This window comes from Podarcis tiliguerta, assembly GCF_965153285.1.
Source record: "Podarcis tiliguerta genome assembly, chromosome: 3".
Lineage (NCBI taxonomy): Eukaryota > Metazoa > Chordata > Lepidosauria > Squamata > Lacertidae > Podarcis > Podarcis tiliguerta.
In genome coordinates this window covers 50,540,633-50,566,457 of record NC_139536.1, presented here as the reverse complement: position 1 = coordinate 50,566,457, position 25,825 = coordinate 50,540,633, and the positions used below count along the sequence as shown (strand labels likewise).

The window sequence follows — 25,825 nt, the reverse complement described above, 5'->3', positions numbered from 1 at the left end:
GAGAGTGTGAAACAGGACCAGTGAACTATGTGGTCTGTGATGAGATGTGACAACTGGAGGGTCACATCTGACTCCCAGATCTGAGGTTTCCCCACTGTGCTTTAAAGGAATATGGACAAAGATAGGAGATGGCGTTCAACAGACATGGCGAAAGGTGCTCAACATTGTCTCCTGAATGTTTTCTCTTTCTGGCCACCATCAGAATGTTAAAAGTTCCTTGTTTCTGCCTGGTGAGTCTAAGTGAACATTAAGACGATCCACCAGAAGGGTTGCCACTGATAATGATTCTGCCTGCATGCAGATTCATACTTTAGAGGGGGCCCTTACTCTGTATTCCACACCACCTGAGGTATGACCGATCATGGTGGACATGAGAGAGCATAACTTCTTAACAATTGTACCCAAGCTAAGGAAGCTACGTGCTGCATGATATTTGGGTAAGCACGTTTTTAAAATCTCCCTCTAGAAGTCAGCTAAAACCCTCCTGTTCAGATGTGCTCCTCTGTAGTGTATTCCTGATTTGACATCTGTTGTTGATTGCTGCCGCCTCAGTCCTTTTATCTCTTCCCTTCATAATTCTTATGGCTGCTGTTGTTCTATTGTGATTCTATTCAGACTATGAGCTGTGTGGTAGAAGGGTGGGATACAAATAACTGGGTAGATAAATCGTTAGTAAAAAGGAAATATGGGTGACTCCTGACATTAACTTTTCTTCTTTAAAAAAATCACCAAAATTAGATCACGTAATTAGCACTCAGCTTCTGAGCACTGACATTTGTGGAATTACATTTATGCAAACAAATTCCACTCATGTAGTTTTGAAAGACTGAATTCTTTCTTAATAGAAAAATAATGCTCAAATTGAGGTTTATGCAAGCTTCTCTCTTTGGTATTCAGGAACTCACAAAAAACTAGGAAAACATATATATGGGAGAATACCGATAAAAACTTTCAATTGGGAAAAGTACAATGCAGAAAAATATGTTTAAATTCAAGTCAAGCATGAATTGATGTCAGGAAATAGATGGTATAATAATAAAAAATCTAGAATCCCTGTAGTTCACCAATGATATCTGTACACTTAATGCTTAGCTAAACTGGATTAACAGATTCCAAGAATGAACTCTTGCTTAAGAACCTAAGATGTTATCTGTTGGATCAGATCAAGGGAATTGTCCAACACACCTTGCAAGAGTTTTAGCAACCAGCAGGCACCGGGTAGCCACCTGAAGTTGCCCAGTGGTCCATCAGTGGACCATGTTCTACCCCTGCTGTGATAGTCCCAACAAACATGCTGCTTATTCATTTTTATTTTTGTAATACTCAGCTTCTCATTGGGGTCAAGAGTAATAGCACTGACTAGTATTTATTCCTAATATCAGCAGACTTATTTCAGCATAGACTCTGAACTCCTACATGCTAAACGATGCACCACCATCTTCAAACCTCACTTACAACTTGTGAACGTACATTGATTTTTTTAATCCTCTGTGGGGCAACTGGTGCTTTAAGCAAGATTTGTTTTAAGAAACTATGGCCTAACATTGGCTCAGTGTAATGTGTGAACCCGGCCACTGTAACGGTTCTTGCCCATCTTGCTAAGACTTATCAGGCATTGCAATAGTTCCACTGCAGGCCCCTGGTGTGCAGCAAACTCTGCACAGTAAGTTCATTTTGCATCGGATCTAGCTCGGAGCGAATTTTCATTCCACAAAGTCCCTAGCAATGTAAATGTAAATGGCAGTGTCAATATTGAGCCTGACATAAATGATAGCCTTTGAACAAATGAAATGTAGATCGCTTTATTGGATTCAATTACATATCAAATTGGACAACTTGAAAACAAAGCACAATAAAAACTGGAACACATTTATTAGGGTAACTGTTTTTGAAATCCCAACAGACATAAATATAAATAGGAGTTAGATAGTAAAAATCCTATTGTATTCAAAGAGCAAGCAAACATTCTGCCATTGCCTAACCATTTTTAAAATGCTAACACAGACAGCATGTTTTAAAATTCCATGTCCTACTGCTCTGTTATGAAAGGAAACAGAGAAAATTTGTACCACCTTCTGCTTAAGTTTGTGGAGGCCAGAGAATAAAAAGGGTGGAGGTAGGGAGGACAGTGACAATTAAAGATTTAAAATATTAGTCTTTTGCCATAAAGTAAAACAGTCTATATTTCACTTCCAGTATTTTAATAAAATGCATTCATCTGTGCGTAAAATTCTGCAGATTTCATTGTAATATATGGTTTTGAACCCATATTAAATGTTTAAATTAAAATACAAAGATAGAAGACCGCATTTAAACATGTTATGCTGTCAAATTAGAAAATACCTTCTTTTTTGGGGGGGGGGGTGTAGCTTCCCACTAAGTAGCTCCAGCCATTTGATTCAGGTGAGAAACTGTGTACACAGGACTAGTTACTGCAAGTTGTTCCCCATCTACCTGAGAATACACACAGGAAGCCTGACAGGACTGCAGGTGAAGGTGTTTGTTGTGGACATAAGTTATATGGGAAGCCAATTTAAGTATTTGAACTTAAATATAGTTAAATATAGGGCCCTATAGTTTGAGTGACTAGAAAGGTTTATCATTTTTGGCAGTGGAGTTCTGAGGCAGGGAGAGGTTTGATGCACGACAAGGGAAAGTCTGAGAAAGGAGGCTTGCAGTAGTCAAGGCAGGAGGTGTCCAGAGCATGAGCTTCTAGCCCAATCCTATGCATGTCTACTCAGAAGTAAGACCCATTGAGTTCCATGAGGCTTGCTCCTAAGTATATACAGAATGACAGTCTTAGTCAAGCATGGACCAGTTTCACAAACATTGCACAAGGAAAGAAAGAACATCAACATACACCATATGCCATACAATCCTGTCCAGTTGATATTTATTTGTATACAAAATCCTCAGAGACAAAGAAAGTATGCAAGAAGATAAGCAAACAAGATCTGTGCCATTTGTTAACTTTTTGTTTTGGGGTTGCATTGATCCAAGCACAATATAAGACTTCTCTCTGTGCTACTGAGCAGCTCAAATAAGTTACAGCATTTTAAAAAACCTTTAATTTGTATATGAATGTGTTTCATTTCGGCTTCCCCCCACCCTCCGCCCCGATATGAAACAAGGCACTTTTATAGCCAAGGAAAACAAAGACGCAACTTTGTTCATCTTTTGTACAACCTTTTCTCCTGGCAAGATTTTGAATCTGTTTGCCTCTCTCTCCCTTTTTCCATGGGAACTGTTTGGTAAGAGCCGACATTAGAGCTGACAAAGCTTTGTGTGTGTTTTCCCCCTTTGCCTGGTTTCTGTGTCTGTGTGTGCAGGCATGCATTCATTAACGTAATTCCTCTACATTCAACAACGGTGCATCATAAACCAGAGAGAGAGAGAGAGAGAGAGAGAGACAGAGAGAGAGAGAGAGAGGACCTCATAAATATTTAGATTCTCCAGTCTACCTTCCAAAGCTAAGTGGCTGGAAAAGAAGAGAGCATTTGGTAAGGACTTGGTCAAAATTAATCTGCATGTGAACCAAAATGGGTTACAAAGGGATGAAAAGGTGGTGGAAACTAGCATACAAACCCGCAGTCTCCAGGGGGTCATTCATCTTGTTCTTGTCAATACATCCCACTCTCACTGCCTAGCTGCTTTCTGCGCATGACCAAACAGACAGGCTTTGCAAAGACAATATGGCAAAGGACTGTGTATTTTGTCCCATCGTGCAGGGCATTAAAAGAAAAGTAAAGTAAAATGCTTTACATTTTTGGAATAGTTGCTTGGCTTTACTGCATGCCCCCTTTTTGCTTGCTATCCCCTTCCTCTACAAATTGGCATCTTTGCCCAGTACTGTACATACATCAACCCAAAGGGTCCAAATTACGAAATTCTTGGACACTAGTAGTTAATGCTGGAACAGGGGGGTAAAAGTTAGATCATATGGTCTGATGAGTACAATTTGAAAACAACTTAGAAATGGCTGTTATCTATAATAGGAAACAAAACTTCAAAAAAATGCAGGTTGTTCTTCTCTCACAGTGATATAAGTAAAAAATGCAATAAAAAATATCCACCTTTGTAGAAACCTTAGTTAGCTCGTGTGATTTATATCTTATTGTGGTACTGACAAGAAAACAAAGGCAGTAACAAATACTTATGCTTATTTGAGAATTAACATGAACTGATATTCTGCTTTCACACAGAGGATTAATGAGGGTTTGTTCCAAGAATATGTGCCTTGCTACAGTAGAATAATGCCACTGCATAAATCAGATAGTAAGCATGAAACATACTTAATGCACACACATCAATTTGTATTTATGTTATACTCTGAATTGGCTTAGCTCTATATATTCAAAACTTTCAAATTGCCCAAAAGCATTTTCAGGGTTTCTCTTGCAGTCTGGGGTGAACAGGGTTCAAAACTTTGCTTGCCTGTGAAGTTCTCTGAAAAATAACTTTCTTTTGGTCTAACCTACCTTGCAGGATTGCTCTGAGGATAATATGCACAATAACTCTTTATATGCTGTCTCAAATATCTTGGGTGGCCTACGGATGTGATAGAGCAGGGGTGCCCAAATTTTTTTCAAAGAGGGCCAGATTTGAAGAAGCGAACATGCATGGGGGCCGATCAAACTGCCACAGGGGCCGGATAAAACCAGCTGGGGGGCTGGATTAGGCCGCCAGAACGGACTTTGGACATGCCTGTGATAGAGCAATAAATAATGTGAAGACTCTGAACTGAGCATGTGAACTGTCACCACAGAGGTTGTCAACTCTATTTGTGACGATGCACGATGGTTGATTTACACAAAGGAACTCAGTATTTGATGTTACAATCGAGTGATGAATGTGCATGTGAAGACCAGCCCTTGTTCAAATCTATTACTTCCATGTTTACTGCCTGGGAGACAAATTGAATCAGAACTGAAAGCAGGAGATACACACACCACAGTAGTCCAAATTAGCCCTTTCAAGTTTTCAGTAGAGCTGTACTATTACTTCTGCAGTCACCTGTCCATAGATACAATCTAAATGGCAATGGCCATTTCCCCACAGCACTATATCACTAACTCGTGTTCAGTTTTTTATCTGCTAGAATTCTAAAATCATTCTGGAAGTGTTGCTTTCTCGCTTATTATGCCCCATCTTGTACTTGTGCATTTCGAGTTTTATATGTGTAGGAATGTGATGTTATACATGCCTTTGCAAATCTCATTTTGTCACTATGTACAATGGCTGGAATCTAAAGAGCTGCTTAAGATTCATGCAAAGGACTTCCATCCTTGTTTGAATAGCTGACCCCAATGTCACGGCTTTTGAAACTCCTCTCATTTTCAAAAGAAGTTTACCATGCGGCATAAGGTATTTGAGAAAAACAAAGTCTAGAGCACTCTTCAGCTGATACAACTGGTTGCGTAGTTCTTTTATTTCAGGAAAACATTTTGCTCAGCAGTGTTGGGACTACAGAAACCACCTCAAAATGATTCAAAGCTGTTGAAGGGACTATCCAAGTTCTTGGCATGATAGAAAGAGAACTGACAACTAGCAGTGGAGAAGATACATGGGATTTTTGTTCGTATTAGTATAAAAACAGATTTTATACAAATACTTGGAGCCCGACTTTAGAGCAGTGGAGTTCTGCTACATGACACTCCCACTGGTAGAAGGGAGATGATTTTGAAAAACATATTTTCATGAATTCCCCCTTCTCCATGCAACCCGTTGCTTCTGAAAGTCTATTCTGGAATGTAAGAGAACCTTCTGTAAGTGGGAGGGGCATTTGGGCCTGCAAGACGAATTTAGAGGAAATAATCCCTTCCCCTTCTGCCACTGGGAACATGTTGGATTCGAAGAGTCCACTCATTTGCACAAGGAGGGCATGTCTGGATTTACCCTGTGGATAATATTCAACTTAAGTTTTGCTCAGATCAGACAAACTGAAATGAATGAAAAACGGCTAAGTAATTTCAGTGGGTCTACTCTGATTAAAACTTAGTTGAATACCACTTTGTGTGCTTTTGTTACTCACAGTCCAACATGAATGGAGAGAGACGTATAGTTAAGTCCTAGAAGTCTTTCTTCATTTGTGTTAGGACTCAGAGTAGCAGACACATGTAGTTAAGTTGTATTCAAGGTCACAAGTCACAACTTTCTGAATCATCATGCAATATGCAGGGGAGAGATTGTGCTGGACCACCAAGGGGCAAGATTTCCCATCTGTCTGCCCCACCCCTTGACTGGGGCCTTAATAAGAAAGAGCAGCTCCCTAAGGGTTTTCTCCTGCTCTCCCTGACATTTTTGTGGGAACTATACTTTGCCTTTAGCAGGAATATTAATGCATTTTGATTGTAGTCTTTTTTTTAAAAAAAATGTATTTGTTGTCCTAAACTTTTCTAAGCTACATTTTTTTATTTGAAATTTGTTTTTGTGCATAAACCATCTGCTGCCTTGGGGGTCTTTTTGGCAAAAAGGCAGTACAGAAATAAACTCTATTTATTTGCCCAGTACTGCTATCAGCATTTCTCAGAAAAAGCAGTATATGTCTAGATCAATCAGAATGGGAGTGCTGATTTCTTGATTCTGAATCAGTTTACACATGACTGGAGAAATCCAAGCTGCTTGGTTACTTACATATTTAGTGCTTGAACCTATGAATATTCTTAAACCTCTAAATAGGGTCAATGCCATTTGGGGTGGTGTGAATCCAAGACTACATCATTCTAGAACTGAAAGTGTATATGACAAGCGCTTGGCTAACTGAAAACATAAATCTAGAGCACTGTAAATAAAGCTTCAATTATTTGGAACCAATTTGTTCTGGTTTCTGACCCATTTTTCACATGGAAACTGCCTTGATGGGTGACCTTCACTGGAGAAGCACATCGGGAGTACACCTCTACTAATTTCCCAGTTCTATATTTCTTTCAATATTATCAACCATGGAATCCTTCTGGGCAGGCTTTCTGTACAGGGAGTTGCTGGCATGGTGTTTTGCTGGTGGTTCTCTTTCCATTTCTCAGGTGCCAAGAACTCAGGTTGTTCCACCACCCTTAGAAACCTCTGGGGTGGGGTGGGGAGCCAAAGAGGGAACATTGTTATCAGCAGCCCATAAGTTTTGGAACTCACTTCTCATAAAATTACATCTGGCACCATCTTTATGCAGCTTTTGGCAAATGCTGAAGATGCAACCCTTTACCCTAGCTTGAGATGTATATTTGTAGGGCCAACCTTATTTCTCTAATTTTAAGTTGCTTTCAACTATTTTTAATCTTGGTGATACCCACCATGGGACCCTGGAGTGAAGGATGGGTAATAGTTTGTTGTTTAGTTGCTTAGTTGTGTCCGACTCTTCGTGACCCCATGGACCAGAGCATGCCAGGCACTCCTGTCTTCCACTGCCTCCCGCAAGGGTAATAGTAGTAATATAATAATAATAATAATAATAATAATAATAATAATAATAATAATAATTAATAATAATACCTGCAGAGCCAATTCAAGAAGATGGTGCTGGGGAAATACTGTTTAATGTTGTGGCATTTATGCTATGGCATCCCACAAGATTATCTTGTCCTCTTCTACATAAAATCTTTGAGAGGTAGCATTCAACTCTCTTTCTCCTTTATATAAGAGGCAACAGAAGTACTGAATTAGTGCCCAGAAGACCTCAATGTGGGTGAACAAATTGAAGCTCAGTCATGACAAGAGAGTGGAGGTGAACACCGTATCCCATAGTCGAATTCGACTGGACGTAACCGTCCAGGGGTTCTTTACCTTACCTTTGTCCTACCAGTTGCTATGCTTCCAGGATAAAAATATATAAGCCACGTTTTTGTAATTTCCAAATTAGGTACTACAGTATTCTGTACTTGGAGCTGCAATTGAAGATTGATATGGCACCGTTCAGAATACAGCAGCTAGGCAACAAAAATGGAACTGAACATTAGAACTATAACTTGCCTCCTCTGGCTTCAGGTTCATCTCCAAACACTATTCAAGCACTGATGCTAAACTTTAAAACCATACATGGTGTGGGAACCTGTGCACCTGAGGGAGCATTAACCTGTCTGCACATTACTATCTTTTTCAGGTGCTTCTGTCATCTGAAGCAAGTGCCTGTGGAGAAGATACCCTGAATTGTGGAACTTTATTGCCATAGAGGCTAACTAGTGAAAACACTCATTTTTTTGGCATCAGGTGGAGACTATAAAACTGAAGGATGTTATAAGATACAAAGATTTTTTAAATAAACAAGTAGAAATGGGCTTTTCACTGTGATAATTGTATTTTGTGATATACCCAAGCATCAATTGGTGGGGATGGGTGGTATAAAATTACATTTATTACTATCACACAGGAGACTGGATTTCTAAAACAATTTCCTAATTCTGTAAGTGAACAGATGACCATGTGAAAGGCATACATTTAAACAACGAAACCCTTGCTTAAAGCAAACAAACAGGAAGGACCTCACAACACACACATTTTAAAATTGAACTCTAGAAGCTGGTTCTTCTGTTATTTGAGCAATATATTGCATTCCCTTTTCACATCCAAAAACAGAACAGCCACTATCTTTTTTCTATAGAATTTTTTTTTTATATTTAAGTCTCCACACAGTAACAATAAACATTTTTGCAAAGAATACTAGCAGGTAATTTATTTGGCGGCCTGTGTGAAGTAAGTTGCCACTTTGCTAAAAATTTGACCATCCAAATGTGGAACAAAGCTGAAAATCAGGTCAGCACTTGTAGTAAGCCAGAGGAATGTTTCAAGAGTGTCAATAGACTTTTGGCAGATGAAATGATCAAAATGAAGCCAGAAAATGCTCACAGTTCCTTTTTTATTTTTGTGTGTGACCCTGTGTGAGTTGCAACAGTGAAGAAAGCACTCTTGAGAAGCACTTAAAAGATGACAGAATATGATAGACTAGGTAGGTGCCTGATGTGGCCCTCAAGGCACCTGCACTTTTCCACTATTAATGTCTCAGCTTGCTGGCAAATTCTGCAAAGATTATTACAAACCGGAGCCATTTTCTATTTTAGGGTAGGAAAAGGAAGGAAGCTAGCAAAACAAAGCTATGAGATTGGGTCACACCCAGGGAATGTGTGATCACCAGATTTGATGCGACAAGGTCACATGGAGAATTATGTCTCCCCTTTGTTGCCATTTCAATGGGAAGAACAGACTAATCCCATGGCAATTTGAGCAGTTGCCTAGTGACAATATTAAACAAGACTCATGAAAGCATCAGGATCTTCCTGAAAAGAACATGAGAGCAGGCAAGTTGTGCACATGTGTAAATGAGGAGTAGCCACATGGAGGAGAGTGAAAGAATATGCCATTGGATCATAAACAAAGCAACAGAGGGGTAAAAAGAACAAAACTCTAGATTAAACAAATGCCTTTTAGATTGCCTGTAGAAGTACTTGTGCATTTCAAGGCACAGAGGTCTTTAGCCTAAACAATGTTCATTGATCACACTAATCATAGAACGGTAGAGTTGGAAGGGGCCACAAGGGTCATCTAGTCCAACCCTCTGCAATGCAGGAATCCCTTTTGCCAGCGTAGGGTTTGATCCCGTGACCCTGAGGTTTAGAGTCTCATGCTGTACTAGCTGAGCTATCCCAGCTGTATTAAATCAGCTGAATTCTGAAGGATCAGTTCAAAGACTTTCTGTTTGGTGCTTCAGGCCTCTTCAGATACTTCTAAAGCTACAAACAAAAGGGGCCAAACTAGACACGATGGGATCCACCATGTCTGAAAACAGGGTATGCAAAGTGGGTTTTACAAGAAAAGTTGAGCTGAATGCTCCATCTTACTCTGTTGCCACATACATTTTTATCCCAGCCTGGCTGCAGTCACAAAACATGTGAGAAATGATGGAAAGAAACAATGTTTGAAGTGATGGAGAGTGAGTGGGTGGTGGTGATGGTAAGCAATCGTAGGGATGTTTTCTTCACCCATGGGTCCCTCTCATTGTAAAAAGTGGACCCTCGTGGTTTTAGATGAAATGGGGCAGACATGAATAGCCAGCTGTGGCTGCTACTGTCACATCTAGTTTGGTCCTGTAGTACATGTTTTAACATGTGATTTTGTTAAAGTGCTTATCTCTGGCTAGACCATGCTCCATAATAAACATATCTCTAAGCAAGCATGTTTAGGATGGGGCTACGAGAGACTGTTTTTTCTAGATCTGAAAATAAGAAGCCATGTTGAAAGAAAACATTTTAAAAACTTAGCCTATACATTTGTAAAGTTTGTTTTTCTATCATATATATTAAGCACAGATGCAAAAAGGAAAAAAGAGTACCTTACACTTGAAAACAAATAATATTCCATATATATAGTTCCATATATATAGTTAGTAGAACTAACATTATTAACAGAAGCTCACACAACTTCCCTCTAAATTTCAGGGCATATGTTTGATTAAATTTGACATAAGCCCTGTAAAGCACTAGTACTCACATCAGTTCTTGGGGGAAGTACCATAATATTTTGATTCACAAAATAATTGGATGCATTCCTAAGGATAATACTGTATAAATGCAGTTCTTTAAAATAGCTTTGCCAATAAATATTATCAATACCCCTTTGTTTAAATATGGAGAACTGCATAAACAAACAAGAACTTTTCTCTTAATTATCTTAATGTGTTTTACACATCAATTTTAGTAGGAATTTCTGAGTTAACACTCTAAACCTGAGCACACTTCTGTAGGGCAAGACTTATTGAACGAAGTGCAACATGCTTTTGAATAAATAGGGGACACGTGCTTGGCAAGTCCATTTGAATTATTTTCAGGAAAATATGCCTCACCTAGAATAGAAATCTGTCTTGCAGTCTGATCCTGTGTACATTTTCTCAGAATGCTTCGGAGAAGTAAATAAACACTTCCATGAAAGTGTGTATGGGATTGATTCTATTTTTAAGGCATTTTTTTGGGGAGGAGGTAGAACATACAATATATAAGGACGGAACCAACATGAATGTGAACACCGAAAAAAGTAGTACATGAACAGACAGAGGTATGTGGGTGTGACGACTGAAAAAAGAAAAGGAATCCGGTTACTTCGGTATGATCTGTTTCACGTGTGTTGCAGCTGAACAAGCAGCAAAAAAGGCGTCCACCTTGGAACAACGAAAGACAATGTCTGCCCTCTGAAATACTGCTTATATTCACATTTACGTAAATTTGATGTAAATGGGGGTGAATTTAAAGGGAGAGAGAACTGTGGCATCGATGCGGGTGCGGTACGCGTTGGAAACCCTGAGAAAGAGAAGCGGGTGGGGGAAGAGAAGGGAGAATCCGTGCAGCCCGTTTGGGTGGGCGGAGGGAGGGCGGTCTGGAGCCTTGCAAATTCCGCGGACCACAAAGACAGTTGCAGGATCAGGTAACACCCGTCCTTGGCTGAAAGAGGCAGGGGGTGCTTAGGAGAGGTTTAGGCACTGAAAACCTCGGGGGGGGGGGCGGAGCAGCAGGTGACGGGCTTCGTTTCGTATGCCAAGTTGCCTCCTTGGTCGAGCATGCGAGCCGGGAGGAAGGCGAGGACGGCCACGGCTTCTACGCTTGGAGGGAGAGGGCGGTCCTGGATGGAAAAGCAACGGTCCGCGCCTACCCAGCGCGACTCCCCACCCCTTTTAAGGGATGCAGACAGCGGGGCTTGTGTTTTTGTGCGGCGGCCGCCGGGCACGCCAGACTTCAGGGACACCAAGAGAAAGCCTGTGCGTGCTGGGCTTGGGAGCGACCCCCGCGGCATTCCGCACGGGGCTCGCCCCCAAGGGAGAGCGCCCATGGAGGGGGGAGCCGAGGCCCGGGGGGGGGCAGGCGAGCCACACGCAGGTTCCTGTCTCCGCCTCATTCACAAGGATGCTCGCCCCGTGTGGCCGCTAAAACAGCGCCAGTGCCGCTCCCCCGGCTCCTCTGAGGGGAAGGAAAGGTGCTCCTGAGGGGAGGGATCCCGCCACGCAGAGGCCAGCAGGACCCGGGAGCAAAAGGCAGCCTCGTACGGGGAAATTCCCCGCGTGAGGCGACCGGGGCGGGGCTTGAGGGCGCCCGCGAGCAGCGCGCGGGAGGGCTGAGGTGGTCGCGAGGCGCGCCAACTGCCGAGCATCGCGCTGCCATGAGCGGCTGGCTCGGCGGTGCTGCGTTCCTGTGGCAAAAGGACGACACGGCTCCGCGCGTCAGGAGAGCCAGCGGGCGACACGTGCACACTACACATCGCAACCTCCGTGGGGAGTGAACGCGAGCCGAGCAAAGGAGAGTTCGCCAACGGGCGCGTGTGCCTCGAGCTTCTTTCCCCCACGGAGAAGCCGCTCTTCCCCCGTGCCGCTTTCAAGGGGATAGAACAAAATTACTCTGGTTTCTCGCTCTGCGCAGGCGCACGGGGCTCCATTCAGCCTCGCACCTCCCATTCCATTCCAACGCTTGGGGAGAGACAGGGAGAGGGGCAGGGCCGCGGCACAATTGAAAGCGCGCGCGAGGGAGCGCGCGTATCCGTATCCCTCTAGGCGCATGCGTCTTAGTTAGAACCGCGACACAACCAGGACTTCCCCCCGCCACCGGCACGTGACCGAGCCCCGCCCCAACGTAAGATCGGTGAAGTAACAAGAGTTTCTTTAAGGAGTTTCTAATCTCGTGCGCTCAGACGATTTTTCGTGGAAATTCGGCGGTGGTTGGGGGGGGGGGGAGAGGCGCCAGCCGATGGTAACGCGCACGCGCGCCAAAAGCAACAACACCTTACCCCCCCTCCCCTCATATACATGTCGAACGTAAAAGTAGTCTTAAGGCGGCGGCACGAGATTGCTCGTGCGCGCGCGCGCCCCCGTCACACCGAAGCAGGCACATATACAGTATTGCGTTGCGTGTGTATATATCCGTGTGCGCAGCGCCGCCGCGTTCTTTTTGGCGCGCGGTAGTTGGAGCTCCCCCCCCCCCGCCGGGTTCCGCTCTGTTCTTCGTCAGGCGAGTCCCCAAGTCTCTCAGTAGGGGCGGGGCGGCCCGAGTCCGCCAAGTGGCGCTGCCGCCGCCGCCGCCGCTCGCTGATTAACGGCCGCCCCGCCCCTGCCTCCTTCGCTGCTGCCGCCCCTCCCCCGCGCCCTCCCCTTCCCGCCGCCGCCGTTGCTTGCCTGCTACTGCCGCCGCCAGCGCTGAACTGAAGCGAACTCCGGAGCGAACTGAGGAGGAGAAAGACGAAGGAAGAAGAGGAGGAGGCACCGCGGCGGCGGCGGCGGCAGGACAGAGACTCGCCAGCCACAAGCAAACGGCACCAGCGGGAGGGGAGGGAGGCAGGCGGAGCGGGAGGCGAGGCGGCGGCATCACCACCACCAGCAGCAGCAGAAGCAGCACCACCGGTGGCCGGGAACAGCCTTACAAGCGGCGGCGGCGGCGGAGAGGACTCCTCGCGAAACAGTAGCCAAGCCCGCCCCCCGTTTGCCTGCCCGCCTCCCTCCCTCCCTTCCCCGCCGCGGAGACAGACCAGGGGGCAGCAGCAGCAGCAGCAGCAGCGGCAGCCGCGCCGAGGAGAAGGAACCGCGGCCAACGTCTGCGTGTGAGAGGAGGCGAAGCGGGCGGCGGCGGCGGCGAGGGAAACACCGGAGACTGCGCCGGCCGCGGGCGCACGGCGCTGTGGGGAAAGGCTTCCCGTGGGAGCGGCGACTGGAAACAGAGAGAAACGGCGGCGAAGGCGGCGGAGGAAGACTAGGGCGCAGCCCTCCGTGGTGGTGGTGGAGGCGGAGGGGTTGGGGGGGTCACCGAGTTTCCCCCTCTTATTTTTTTTCCTCCTCTCTCTGTCTCGCCCGGGACCTAGCGGCGTGTGCTTTGGTGGCTTCTTCGTTGACGGCGCCCCCCTTTTCCCCGCTCCCTCGTTTTCCTCCTTCTACCCCCCCCCCCGGTTTTAGGGGGGGAAAGGCCTCCTCCCCCCCTCGCGCTTCAAGCCCACATAACACACACCCCGTCTCTTTCCCCGCCTGGCGGGCGCCCAGTGCGGTGGTTGGGCGAGTGCTGGTGCGGGCGCTCGCTCGCTCTCTCCCTGCGCTTGGAATATGGTTGGGGAAATGGAAACCAAGGAGAAGCCCAAGCCGAGCCCCGATTACCTGATGCAGCTGATGAACGACAAGAAGCTCATGAGCAGCCTCCCCAACTTCTGCGGGATATTCAACCACCTCGAGAGACTGCTGGACGAAGGTAAATGCACCTCCCCACCCCCACCCCCGAAAAATCAAGAGCAACTCTCTCTTTTTAGCCGTGGCTGTGAGGGGAAAACGGTTGTTTCTCTATTGGGCCTCTACACCCTATACGGGATCCCCTTTGCCCTTCCCTCTCCCGTCCCGAAACGGGGGGTAGACTCCCCTCCCTTTCAATGGCGTCTTTCGGCCTTTCCTTCCCCCGTAAACAAAGGGGAGAGAAGCGGGAAGTCCCTTCGCAGAAGTTTCGGCCTTTGGGGACGAGGCGCTCGGGGAGGGAATAAAGTGTGGCTTTGTTGCGTTCCCTCATTTTTTCTGCGTAGCTGCGTTTTTAATCGAGGGGGAAACGTCGCCGCCTCATTGAGGGGGGAAAGAAGGGGGGAGGGGAGCGAAAGAGCCCGGGAGGTGGTTTTATTTTGGAAAGGGTGGGAAAAGAGAGTTCTGAGGATTACGGTAGAAAAAAAAGTACGAAGGCGAAGTAGGCCGGGTGGCATGATTCATAGAAGTACTTGTGAACGAGTTTGCAGCCCGAAGAAATGAGGAACGGGGCGCTCTTGTTGTCGAGATTTGACTGGGAGGGAGGTGGTGCAAACCCATTGCTGAGACTGGAGGGCTTAGCTCTCTTCTCCCCTGTTGGGTGGTTGCTCCGTCACAAAAACGGAGTTTGTGCTTCAAGTTTGTGAGTAAACAGACCAAACTTTACTAGGTTTTGCCTTGGAAGAGTTTACACTGGAGAATAAGCGACCCGAGTGTCAAGAACAAAACGCGAAACCGCCAGTGGCGTTGTTAAATACCCACCGCACGTTCCAGGCCATACACTTAAGCCTCCTGTTCCCACTCCCACTCTGTAAAGTCACTTTTGTGGAATTAAGACCTAAATTTTTACTGTAATCTGTGGTGTAACTCTTAGCACACTTCAAAGTTTTTTTTGTTTAAAAAATCCTAATTGTATGCTTTCAAATGGCTTGAGGATTACACCCAAAGGCTTTGCAAAACAGTGCTCTCTTGTCTTATTTTTTAATCACGTGTTGACTTCACTTGGATCTGAACCTGATTCCTCCCCCTCAAATCAAAACCCTGTCCCGAGAAATCATGAGTTTTGGCGTCCTATGAATTTTATGGGGGTAGTTTAAAGCTTCAGTAGTTAGATTTGAAAGATGTTGACATCTAATTTCAGTCATGGTTTTGGGTATTTTATTTTTCCAATTGAGAAAAGTTTATGCAGAGTTTAAAATGGCCTTTGAAGGGTTTGTCTACACTTGAATTGGAAACGCTGTTAAGCATTTGTTTGATGTAAATAGTTGTGGGATGTTGATTTACAAACTGGAATTTTATTTCTGACTCTTGTTGGGATAACACTACTATAAATGAGACAGACATTGAAGGGATGCTATTTAGGAAGTAGCTTCAGATTGTTAACATTTTTTCAGGAAGATTCCGTAGTATGAAATTAAGATACGAATTTGAGCAGTAGCTTCTAAAGTAACTAAATTGAGCACAGTTATAACAATGGATTGAAAAAGTTACTGAATCATCAGTTTGATCTGGGAAAGGGAGGCAGAGCGACTTTGTCACAAGAACAAAAGAGCAGAACATCTCTGGTGTCAAAAGGATATTTCAAGAAGAATATGTGAGGTCACTGAATCTTTTGAGTGTGGTATAACCTTGGAACTTCGGAAGCCTTTGAACTGGCATCTCCCCTCCCCTGTTTTGTGCAAGTCCAAAACAAGATCTGAAAGTTATCTAATTCAACAATCAAGCGGTTTCTTGTCCCTCCCTTATTTTTCTCCCCTCTTCCCCTCCCCATCACTTTCTGGATAGCTCAAGGCAAAAGTTCAGCTGCCCCTTTAATTCTTTCTGCCTTTTCCTGTTTGTGTTGGCTCCTGGGTGGAAGAACTGCAAATGCTGAAAACTTTCTGGAATGTTGAAAAAATGTTCCATGCAAATTAAATGAATGATCTAAATGTTTTAATATTTGAACACTAAGGGGCGCCAGTTCTTTCTTTTTGGAAAAAAAGATTGAAGATTTTAAGGCTTTTTATAAACATTTTTGCCAAAATCGGCAAACTTAAACAGAAAATTTAAGAAGGATGTGAGATGTTGAACTTAAAGCAAGCATATTCACATATACTGTGCCTTTATGAGTGTGGTATAATCCCCACCCCCTTCTCAAAATATTGTAGAAAGGTTTGTGCAGTAAATGAATATCTGTGAAGTAATTACAATTGCTGTTTAGTCGCTTGCTAATCATGAAACAGTTAACATTTTTACTTCTGGATTTCTTAAATTGTATTCACATTAACAAAAACTAAGAAAACATTCTGGCAATTTGATAGTTTTGTAGAACAGGAGGCAGAAAGTTTGTTTCCCACCCTCTGTTATTATTGGTATTTGGCGGTTATGTCAAGCTCAAAGAGTGTAAAAGATAGCTAGTAATAGGGCTTGGAGCATTCTAATGGAATCTATACATATTTGTGGAAAACTGCAGATAACGTCTGTATTTTTATAGGTCAGTTGATTGTATGGGTAAATATCAGTACCATCCAAAATATTCTACATTTAATCATGTGTATACCTTTTCATAGTCAAAGGTACACAGAGATAAAGCTTCAATAATAGTGTAGATTCTCAAAATCATTGATTTTTGTTTTATTTATAAACAGCAGCAAAGTTATGTAAATTAACTTAATAAATATAAAGCTGCTTTTCTATTGGTTTATGGGAGCCTGTAGGAAGTGGAGGGAAGGGCTTTTCTTAGGTTAGAAGATCCTTTTGTTTCCAGCAATTGTCTGCTGAAAGTATTGCCACAAATTTTAGTCATTTTTTAAAGAAAGGAAAAAGTATATTTTTATGTGAATAGCAACTTGTTGAATTCCTTTTGTTTGTCTCCCCTTGTGTTATGAGTACACGGGGATTAAATATTTAATAAAGATGATGCTGAGCAAGCCAAATATCACGCTTCAACTGGAGATTGGCAAAGATATGTTCAGAGTTCATTTATGTGAGATTATTACTAGAAGCCCATATCCAGGTAGGATGAAGTTTCATTGACATCTATGTTCATTATTTTTTTTAAAAAAAACCCCCAAACAAATTTAAAATGAGTACAGAATGGCACTGTCACAGAATCAAGATGTTTAACCTTCGCATCATGACTAATGCTACTGCCGCATAATGTATATATCTTCTTTCTTTGGCGATCACTCGTAGCGAGTAAGATTGTCTTCCATGAATATGGTCTTAACAAGTGTGTCCGTAGGTCACTGTGGAGGCGAATTCTGGATCCGCACAAGCTTCCACAGTGGAGACATAGGGTTCCGAACAGAAATTGGAGCCAAACTTGGTATGCTTTTGGTTCTGAGTATTCAGTATAAAAATAGCCATTTGAATTGTATTTTTTTTAACCAATTACAAATATTAGATTGAATCCCAAGTAATTATGGAGTCTACTCTGATGTAAACACCATTCAATTTAAGGGGGCTTACTTCTAGGTAAGCCGGTATAGGATTGCAGCCTTCGTTTAACCTGAAAACAATAGGATGTTTCAGCCATGATGAGGTTAACATGGATCCCATTGATTCAGTGAGACCCATGTTGAACTAATAGGCTGCAATCCTGTGCACATTTATCTGGGAGTAAGCTTCACTCAGCAAACTAGGGCTTGCTTCTGAGAAAATATGCAAAGGATTGCACTGAGTCTGGATCTATCCCACTACATAAAAGCTATTCAATTTATAAAGCAATTGTATGTGTATTTATTTATTTAAAGCGTGCTCTCTCTCTCTCTCTCTCTCTGTGTGTGTGTGTGTGTGTCAACAAAATTCTATGCGTTAAGCATGTCTATTAAGAAGTAATTTCCATTGAACTCAATGGAGCTTGCCACCAAGCAAGCTTTAGTAAGCTTATTTTAGAGAAAATTCTGTTTTTAACTGGCTTCTATTTTAACCTTAAATGATTTTGCTAAATTGTTAGTGAAGTATGTGCTCAGTCTCTTACATATACAGTATTCTTGGAACTTTGTTCTGTAGGATTTTTGTTTTCATTTTTTGTGTGCAATATTTTCTGTAGAAACTTCAACTGAATTGGAAGATTAAATTACAGCTTTAATAAATTAGGAGTACAATTCAAATATATAAATAAAGGCAAGAGATAACAAAGCTCCCCATCCTGCAAAACAGAATTTAAAATTATGATTGGAATTTTCCTATTCACGGACTTAACCTAATATGTATTTGCTCTTGTTCATTTGGGATCAGTGAGGCAGATACTGTACAGCTCTGGCCTTGACTCTTCTGGAACCCTTTGTGGGTATTTTCCACCAATATTTCTAGTGGAGGGGAGGACTTTTGGCATTGTTTTCAAGCGGAAACATATATATTCTCTGTCAGAACTGGACATTCAGGAGATTTGAAAAGATCAGTGGTCTGGAAGTAGCACTCAAATATTCTATGACCTTGGCATAGCAACATGTATGTCTTTTGTAAAAATTATTCAAAAGCTTCAGTGGAGACAAACATGGAAATAAACAGTAGCAGCCTTCTCAGATAGATTATCTCAAACTGTGATAGTGTGTATACTTGGCACGTGTATTTTACAAAAGTCTCTGCCCTTCCTCCCCCTGGCATGTTTGGCAGCCTTTCTGATCCCTCTTACTCATGCAGAAGGTCGGACCTGCAGCTGGTGTTCAGTCAACAAGTGTTCTTGAAGAAACCCTAAAGAACTTTGAATACCTCTCTTCTTGATATCTCCCAGTTCACATCCCGTCTTCAGCAGAAGTTTAAAAAAGAATACAGTGAAAGGGAGGTGTGAAGCCTCTTTAAGTGTATAGTGTCCAACAATTTTGTCCTGTTATGTGCTTGTAGAGCGGAAATTTTCCTCCACTCCACTGTGTGCCCCGACAAATCTGTTCTGGCACTTTTTCTAACTTTTCAGAGCAGATTTGGGGGTACTTGGGCTATGTGTATAGAGAGAAGTTCAATTGCGCAAACAGACTTGGGATAACTTGGTTGAATACAACCTTATCTAGGCTGAGTTTAGATTTTGAACCACTATAAGGAGCAAAACCAGACAAAAACAAAATAAAAGAATTATGTACCAGTTTGTTAAATACTGTTAAGTGGCTTCTTAAAGTGGCACACGACCCTTACAAAACTCTGGTGTTTCATTTGGCATAACTCATTTTAGTCACTCTCTGTTATAAGAAAGTGAGATTGAGTACCAGTTTTGTTTTGAGGGGAGGAAGCTGATAGGCAATCAAGCTTCCAAACACTTCCAGATATTTTTACAATTTTATAATGACACACTGTGCTCGTGGGTGCCAGTGTGTCTGCCAGTGCCTCTTATAGCTCCTATGAAAGGTCTAGGTAAATAGCCCATCAAAAATCTTTAACACATGAGAGATTGTTTGCCTTCCTGCTTCAATCCTGTTTCTACTGGAAGCGGGTTCTGTATTGAACACGTATTCTAAAATATTTCTATGTTTCAATTGAAAGCCAGGACTGGACACCCATGCTTTTTGTGTTCTGAACATAGGAGAGGTGCAAAGAGCTCTGTCAGTGCAGCAGTGGATAAGAAAGATGCCATTTCTGTTGATGGGAGGGTGGACATGCCTACACTTTTTGTGGCTCTCTCATTTTCTTTAAAGGTGGCAGCCATTTTGTGCTATACCACGCCCCTATAGCAACCATTTTGTGACTGGTGTCCACAGCACTTACTCAGAATTCCAAATGGTGCCCCCTGGCCCAGAAAGGTTAGTGGCCTATTGGCTACAAGCTATAGGCAGCCATTTTTACTGCTCCAAAATAACCAGTGCTAGCACATTTGTAATTAAAACTTTTAAAAAACTTAAAATGTTTTATAATTACAAATGTTTTCATATATTTTGGGACGGAACAAAATACAACAACATTGTTTACATTTTTCAAACTTATCTAGATCTGTCTTGTTCTATATTACATTTTTCAAACTTACCTAGATCTGACTTCTACATTACTGAATCTTTCCTGCATTTACAGTATTTCTCTTTATTACATTTTGTTCAAAGAAATGAGTGGGATTTAAATAGGATGTAAGAGTTGTGTTTGAAAGTTAGACTTGCTCCTCTAGTTACCAGTGTTATACATTGTAAATTCAGGCTGCTTGATGTATAATTTGCCAGATGCATGCAAACATTCTATGAGGCATACATGTTATTTTTTTATTTTTGTACTTACCTGTTCTTAAACAATATTCACAGAGTGGTTATGCTTTCCCTAAATGGCTTATCCTTTGCTAATGCTTTTCCTAAATTGAGAAGAAATATTTGATATAATTGTTAAATGGAAGAAACACCCTTTATCTAGAGAAGTGTGATTACGTTAATGAAGAATTTTGTACGTGCATGTTACAGTTAAATGTCTATGCTAGAATTCTGATGCAAACTTTTAATGTGGCTAGTATTTTAAATGCTCTCATTATTCAAACAATAGGATGTAAGAGTTGTGCTTGAAAGTTAGACTTGCAATTAACTGTGTGGCTTTGTTCAGCTTTTCTGTTTTTAAAGTGGTTTATAAATATGTAATTGAAAATTATTAAAATACAGAATTTTATTTCAAATTTCATGTCAGTATGCATTATTATGCTTTTCTTCCAAATAAGAAAATTTTATATTTGCATACTAGTTATCATTCTGTGACCAGCATAGCTGCTGTATCATTAAGAAAGCATGAAATTTTATATTTGGTAACTCAGTCAGGCCTGAGTCAGGCCTGCTTGGTCATCCTGATACCTTATTGTGATTGGAATATGTTTCTTCCTTAAAACTCATGTATTTGCTGTTTTTCTGAAATAATGTAAAGTCCATTTATGTTGACAACTTTTCATTGAGACTTTACATGTGGTACCCTTTTTGAAATTTGTTTATACAGTGGTGCCTCGCAAGACGAAAAGAATCCGTTCCGTGAGTCTCTTCGTCTAGCGGTTTTTTCGTCTTGCGAAGCAAGCCCATTAGCAGATTAGCGCTATTAGCGGTTTAGCGGCTATTAAAGGCTTAAGGGATTAGCTGCTAAAAGGCTATTAGCAGCTTAGTGCCTTAGAAAAAGGGGGTGGGGAGCGGAAAAAACCCCCCAGGAATCGCAAGACATTTTCGTCTTGCGAAGCAAGCCCATAGCAAATTCGTCCTGCGAAGCACCTCCAAAACGGAAAACCCTTTCGTCTAGCGGGTTTTCCGTCTTGCGAGGCATTCGTCTTGCGGGGCACCACTGTACTTCAGTGATACAAATCTGGAATATGATTGTAATTTTGAAAATTCAGTTGAAAGACATGGCTTTGAACTACTTCATTAAGTCCAATTTGTCTGTTGGATGTACTGCTAGAGTAAGGAATACAATAGTTCTGTGTGTTGTGGTAAGAGAGGCTATTGGTGGTGAATCTAATTCACTACATTAGTTGTATTGAAGCAGGAAGCTGATAATTTAAAACTCCTTGCTTTGATGAAGTTATGAAAAGAAACACTGACACAGGCAAGCAAATAAAAGGTGCAATCAAACATACAAAATTGTTTTTATTTATAGTGTAGAATGGCTATAGGACATTGCCATTAATATAAAATGCATGAAGTATTGCTTATTTTTTGGGGGGGGGGGGCAGTTTAGAGGGTATAGTCAGATTTGTAAACATCATACTGCATACTTTGAATCTCAGCTTCCCTTACCCAAATATTCAAATTCTGAGGGTGAAACATGCAAACTTCTGTTTCAGTTTACTTGCCTGTAGTTCTAGATCATCCATTAATTTTCATGTACTATATGTGCAAGTGGTAACAAAATGCTAAATTTGTAGTATATGAAGGCCTTCAAAATTTTCTTGAGTAATTTTTATGTTTGCTGCTTCCAACGCATACATTAATTTTGTTTGTCCTGTTGAAATATCAAATATAGTTCTACTTTGTAGAATATGTGTAAAAATATATGGTGTCATTACAGCTGCTACTAGCTTGTGTAGAAGGCTTGAAGGCCTTAAAACTTGAAATGTTGCGCCTCCCAGTTTGATGTCACAGTGTTTGGTTGTTGAGTGAAAAAGAGTCATTTTTTAAAGAGCTTTCATAGGTTAAGCGTATTGTCGCTCTGATGCATGAGGTGGAAGTGGTTGGAGTATAACAGTGAAGGAACAGCTGAAGAAACAGTGCTGGTAACAATAACAATAAGCCTCATCTTTCAGGTACTGCAGGCTTTTGACAGTGGACTATCCGGGTATGAACTTAATTCGTTCCGGGGGTCCGTACGTACCCCAAAAAGTCTGCACCTAGAGGCACCGCTTCTGCGCACGTGTGCAGGGCAAAACCTGGAAGTATACACGTCCGGGTTTGCCACGTTCACAAACCGAAAGTTACGTTACCCGAAGGAAACGTAACCCGAGGGTCCAATGTACTAAACTGTAAGGCGACGTAGGCTTTTTTGGTTTTTTTTGAATGACAGTCTACCATGCAGCACATAGCAGGCTACTTTTAAAAAGTTGAGTGTACAGTATTGGGAATGAAGCAAATAGCCCAGCCATTTAGTTCTTAGTTGTGTTGCTTTCAATGCAGAAATGGGAAATAAAAAATACCAGACAATGCAGGATTAGATGCAAGTGGTATGGCAATATGTAACAGCTACTTGTATTAATGTATAATTGTTAGAACAGACACATAACTGTGGACTTCAAGTAGAATCTGAAAGATGTAGCCGATTCTTTGAAACTTCTGGTGTTGAGAAAGTTAATCTGAATGTCTGTGCAATGATGCATTTGCTTATAGGTCAACTGCTGCAAGTAGAACCTTACCTCAGTACTTCAGCATTCAGAGTCAGGGGCACTGTTTCAGGGTCTGGGGAGAGGGCAAAAAGATTGTGCATGCTGACTTTGATTAAGAGTGCACTTCTATGTTTGACATTAAGGTGCTCATCTGCTGCTAAGGATTGCTTCCACACTAACCTTTTTTTCTTTAATTTCTATATCTAGTTCAGTCCAGGCAGTGTTTTCAAATAACTGCAGTCCACCCTGTGTGTGTGTGTTCACAACTATTTTGTGGCGATTGGTAAAAAAATACTGTGGCATTGTCAGACTGTTCAGTGTTAATAGGTAAGGTACTATTGATTTGCTCTCTTGATTTTAGGCAATTCTTTCTGTGATGTTGCCTACTTTTTCTGTCATGGCGATAATAATGCTCACTATAGATAATAGTTATTGTGCCACAGTATGAACTAATCTTCTCAGTGAGCCTTCTGTTACCCCAGAAGTGGTTTGAGTCAATCTGGAGGTTCCTATTGTGTGATATAGATAGGTTTATTTTGTTTTGGTATGCACTCTTTGCTTATTAACTCTGATGTTAAGCAGTAGACGTACTTAAAATATGATGGCTAAAATCATATAAAGTTGTGAACAGGTTGGAACCAGTTTACTTCAGGGACTGCATTTCCCCATATTCCAGCCTTATCATTGGGTTTAGCCAGAAAGTCACTTTTAACTATACCACATGATGTTCATCTTGTTTCTATATGACACAGGTGTCTGTGTCTAGGATGCGGAACTCCTTTCTTATTATTATTAAGCAAGCCCCATTGGTACTTTAAGAATCTTCTATTTACACAGCATATTCTGATGAATACAACAATTGGTTATTGTGTATCACTGTCCCATTGTTGGTAAAATATTTCTATGCAAGTGTTATGTTCATTACCTAAATGCTTTGTTTATTCTATAGAAGCCACTGAACTCAGTGAAACATTAGGCAAAACATGCACACAGGATGGTGCTGCTAACTTAATAAATGAGGATTATTGCCTAGTTCTTCTTGGATGCTAAAGGCATGGTTGTGAATGACATCCAAGTTTGGAGTAATCCTTTTGGAGTATTTCAGTTTGATTATGCAAGTCTTGGTAATGAGCTAAAATTGGGGCTTGCCACTGAAACATCCCCTTATCCAGGGGACATGTTGCATATTACTTTTGGCATCACACTCAGCTTTGGAAGTACTCTGACTGTGTCAAAAGCCCAGGCAGGTTTAGGGTGACCCTCTTGCCTTTGCAGGTTTCAAGTTTAGTTTCAAGGATATGAAGAGGTGTGTTACTTCAGTTATGCTGAACCAACACAAAGGGTTGAGTAATAAGGGAACTGTCGTAAGAACAGCTGTGGCTGCTACTGTCCCCCGCCGCCCCCCCTTGTAACTGAAGGCTTTACAGGAGTCACTGAACAGTTTGTTCTGTTCTGGTACCTGTTGCTTTCAACGTGACAGGGGCAGCTGACCTTGCTGGTTCCAGTATTGGTTGAGAGTTCTCTAGTGCAGGGATGTCCAACCAGTAGATTGTGATCTATTGGTAGATCCCCAGCTGATCCTGGTAGATCGTGGGATCCTTATTGTGTACAAAAAGTTATGGGGAAAAAGCCCAATAACTCTGGTCACTTCCCTCCTAAAAAAGCTCAACAACTCTGGGCAATCCACCCACCCCACACATGCTCCTCCTTCCTCCAATGACAATGGGTAGATCACTGCCAGCTTTTTTATACTGGGAGTAGATCACAGTCTCTTGGGAGTTGGACATGCCTGCTCTAGTGTATCATTTTATTAAGCTGTGTGAAATAGATGTTTGGTGCAACTTTTCCAAAATACATCAAAAGGCTATATCCAAAATATGCAATAAGTTGTGATAGATTCTTTGCGGTGTCAGTGTTAAATAAACAAACCATTTAGTGCAGTCAGGATTTGTTTAACCTAGGCTGTTGAATGTAAGATTCAGGGGCTTACGCAGTCCTCTTCTTTAGGTCTCCACAGTTTCACTCCATTACTAAAGCATTCCATAGAGCATGGTCATTTTTAGAGCCTAGAAGGCTGAGCTACCAGTAACTGTTACATGTCACAACATAAGCATCTCTTCCATTCCACTTGATAGCTCTATAGCTATAGGGGCATATGGAATTGACAGTTTGTTAAGGAAAATATGTGGATGAGTGACTATGGTTCAGTGGAAAAGCATAATTAATAAAAAGAGGGTAAGGCATTTGTTTGTGAAAGGATTTTGGAGGGCAAGCAAGGGGCATGTATGAAGGGACCTTGAATGGAATTTGAAACTTTAGGGTACCTAGATATGAAGTTGTTGCTTCAGTACAGGGGAGGGCAGATTGAGGTCTGTGGGGTCTATTTCTTTTTTACTATTAGAACCCTGACACCCAGTCTTTAGAGCTAGGCACACAATAGTAATAATGGGGGCAGAGCAAAATGGGCAGGTGGTCAGTTCATTTACCGACTGAAACCCATGGACTGTTAACACAAGACATGTGTTAACATGGCAAATATTTTATATATAACAGTTAAACTGTTGGTAGTTAAAAAGTTGCAGTTGCCAATCTGCAGGAGGCCTCCCCTTAAATACTTATCTATCTGATCACTGTAGTAGAAAGTTGCTAGAGACCAACGTTGGTTTTGATGGATAACGATAGGTCCTTGGTTATATGTTAGATAGCCAGTATCTGGGCTTTGTCAAATCTGCTGCCTAGGGTAATTACAGTGGTACCTTGGGTTACATACATTTCAGGTTACAGACTCTGCTAACCCAGAAATATTACCTTGGGTTAAGAACTTTGCTTCAGGATGAGAACAGAAATCGTGCTCCAGCGGCAGC

At 42.1% G+C, this 25,825-nt stretch overlaps 2 protein-coding genes across 23 annotated transcripts in view; one reads left to right on the top strand and one right to left on the bottom strand.

Annotated features, from left to right (window-relative positions):
- Positions 1–1,786: 1,786 nt before the first annotated feature.
- Positions 1,787–13,949, bottom strand: LOC310673719 (uncharacterized protein; the record flags this gene model as incomplete). Its single annotated transcript, XM_083432310.1, has 3 exons — positions 1,787–2,775; positions 7,486–13,884; positions 13,944–13,949. 2 exons carry the CDS (start codon positions 13,947–13,949, stop codon positions 12,835–12,837), a joined length of 1,056 nt encoding a protein of 351 aa, XP_083288436.1. The 3' UTR covers positions 1,787–2,775; positions 7,486–12,834.
- Positions 13,015–25,825, top strand: part of QKI (QKI, KH domain containing RNA binding) — a 104,902-nt gene continuing 92,091 nt past the window's right edge. For 9 of the 22 annotated variants that reach the window (XR_014509689.1, XR_014509690.1, XM_083434245.1 and 6 more), the window contains exon 1: positions 13,132–14,192. Coding sequence is in view for 14 of the 22 variants with exons in the window: in XM_083434245.1 (XP_083290371.1) it covers positions 14,051–14,192 (142 nt within the window). In the remaining 8 variants the exon portion in view is untranslated. Of the gene's footprint in view, positions 14,193–18,826; positions 18,996–25,825 lie in introns of those variants that run through there. The other 13 variants (XR_014509687.1, XR_014509688.1, XR_014509691.1 and 10 more) reach the window with 5 other exon arrangements.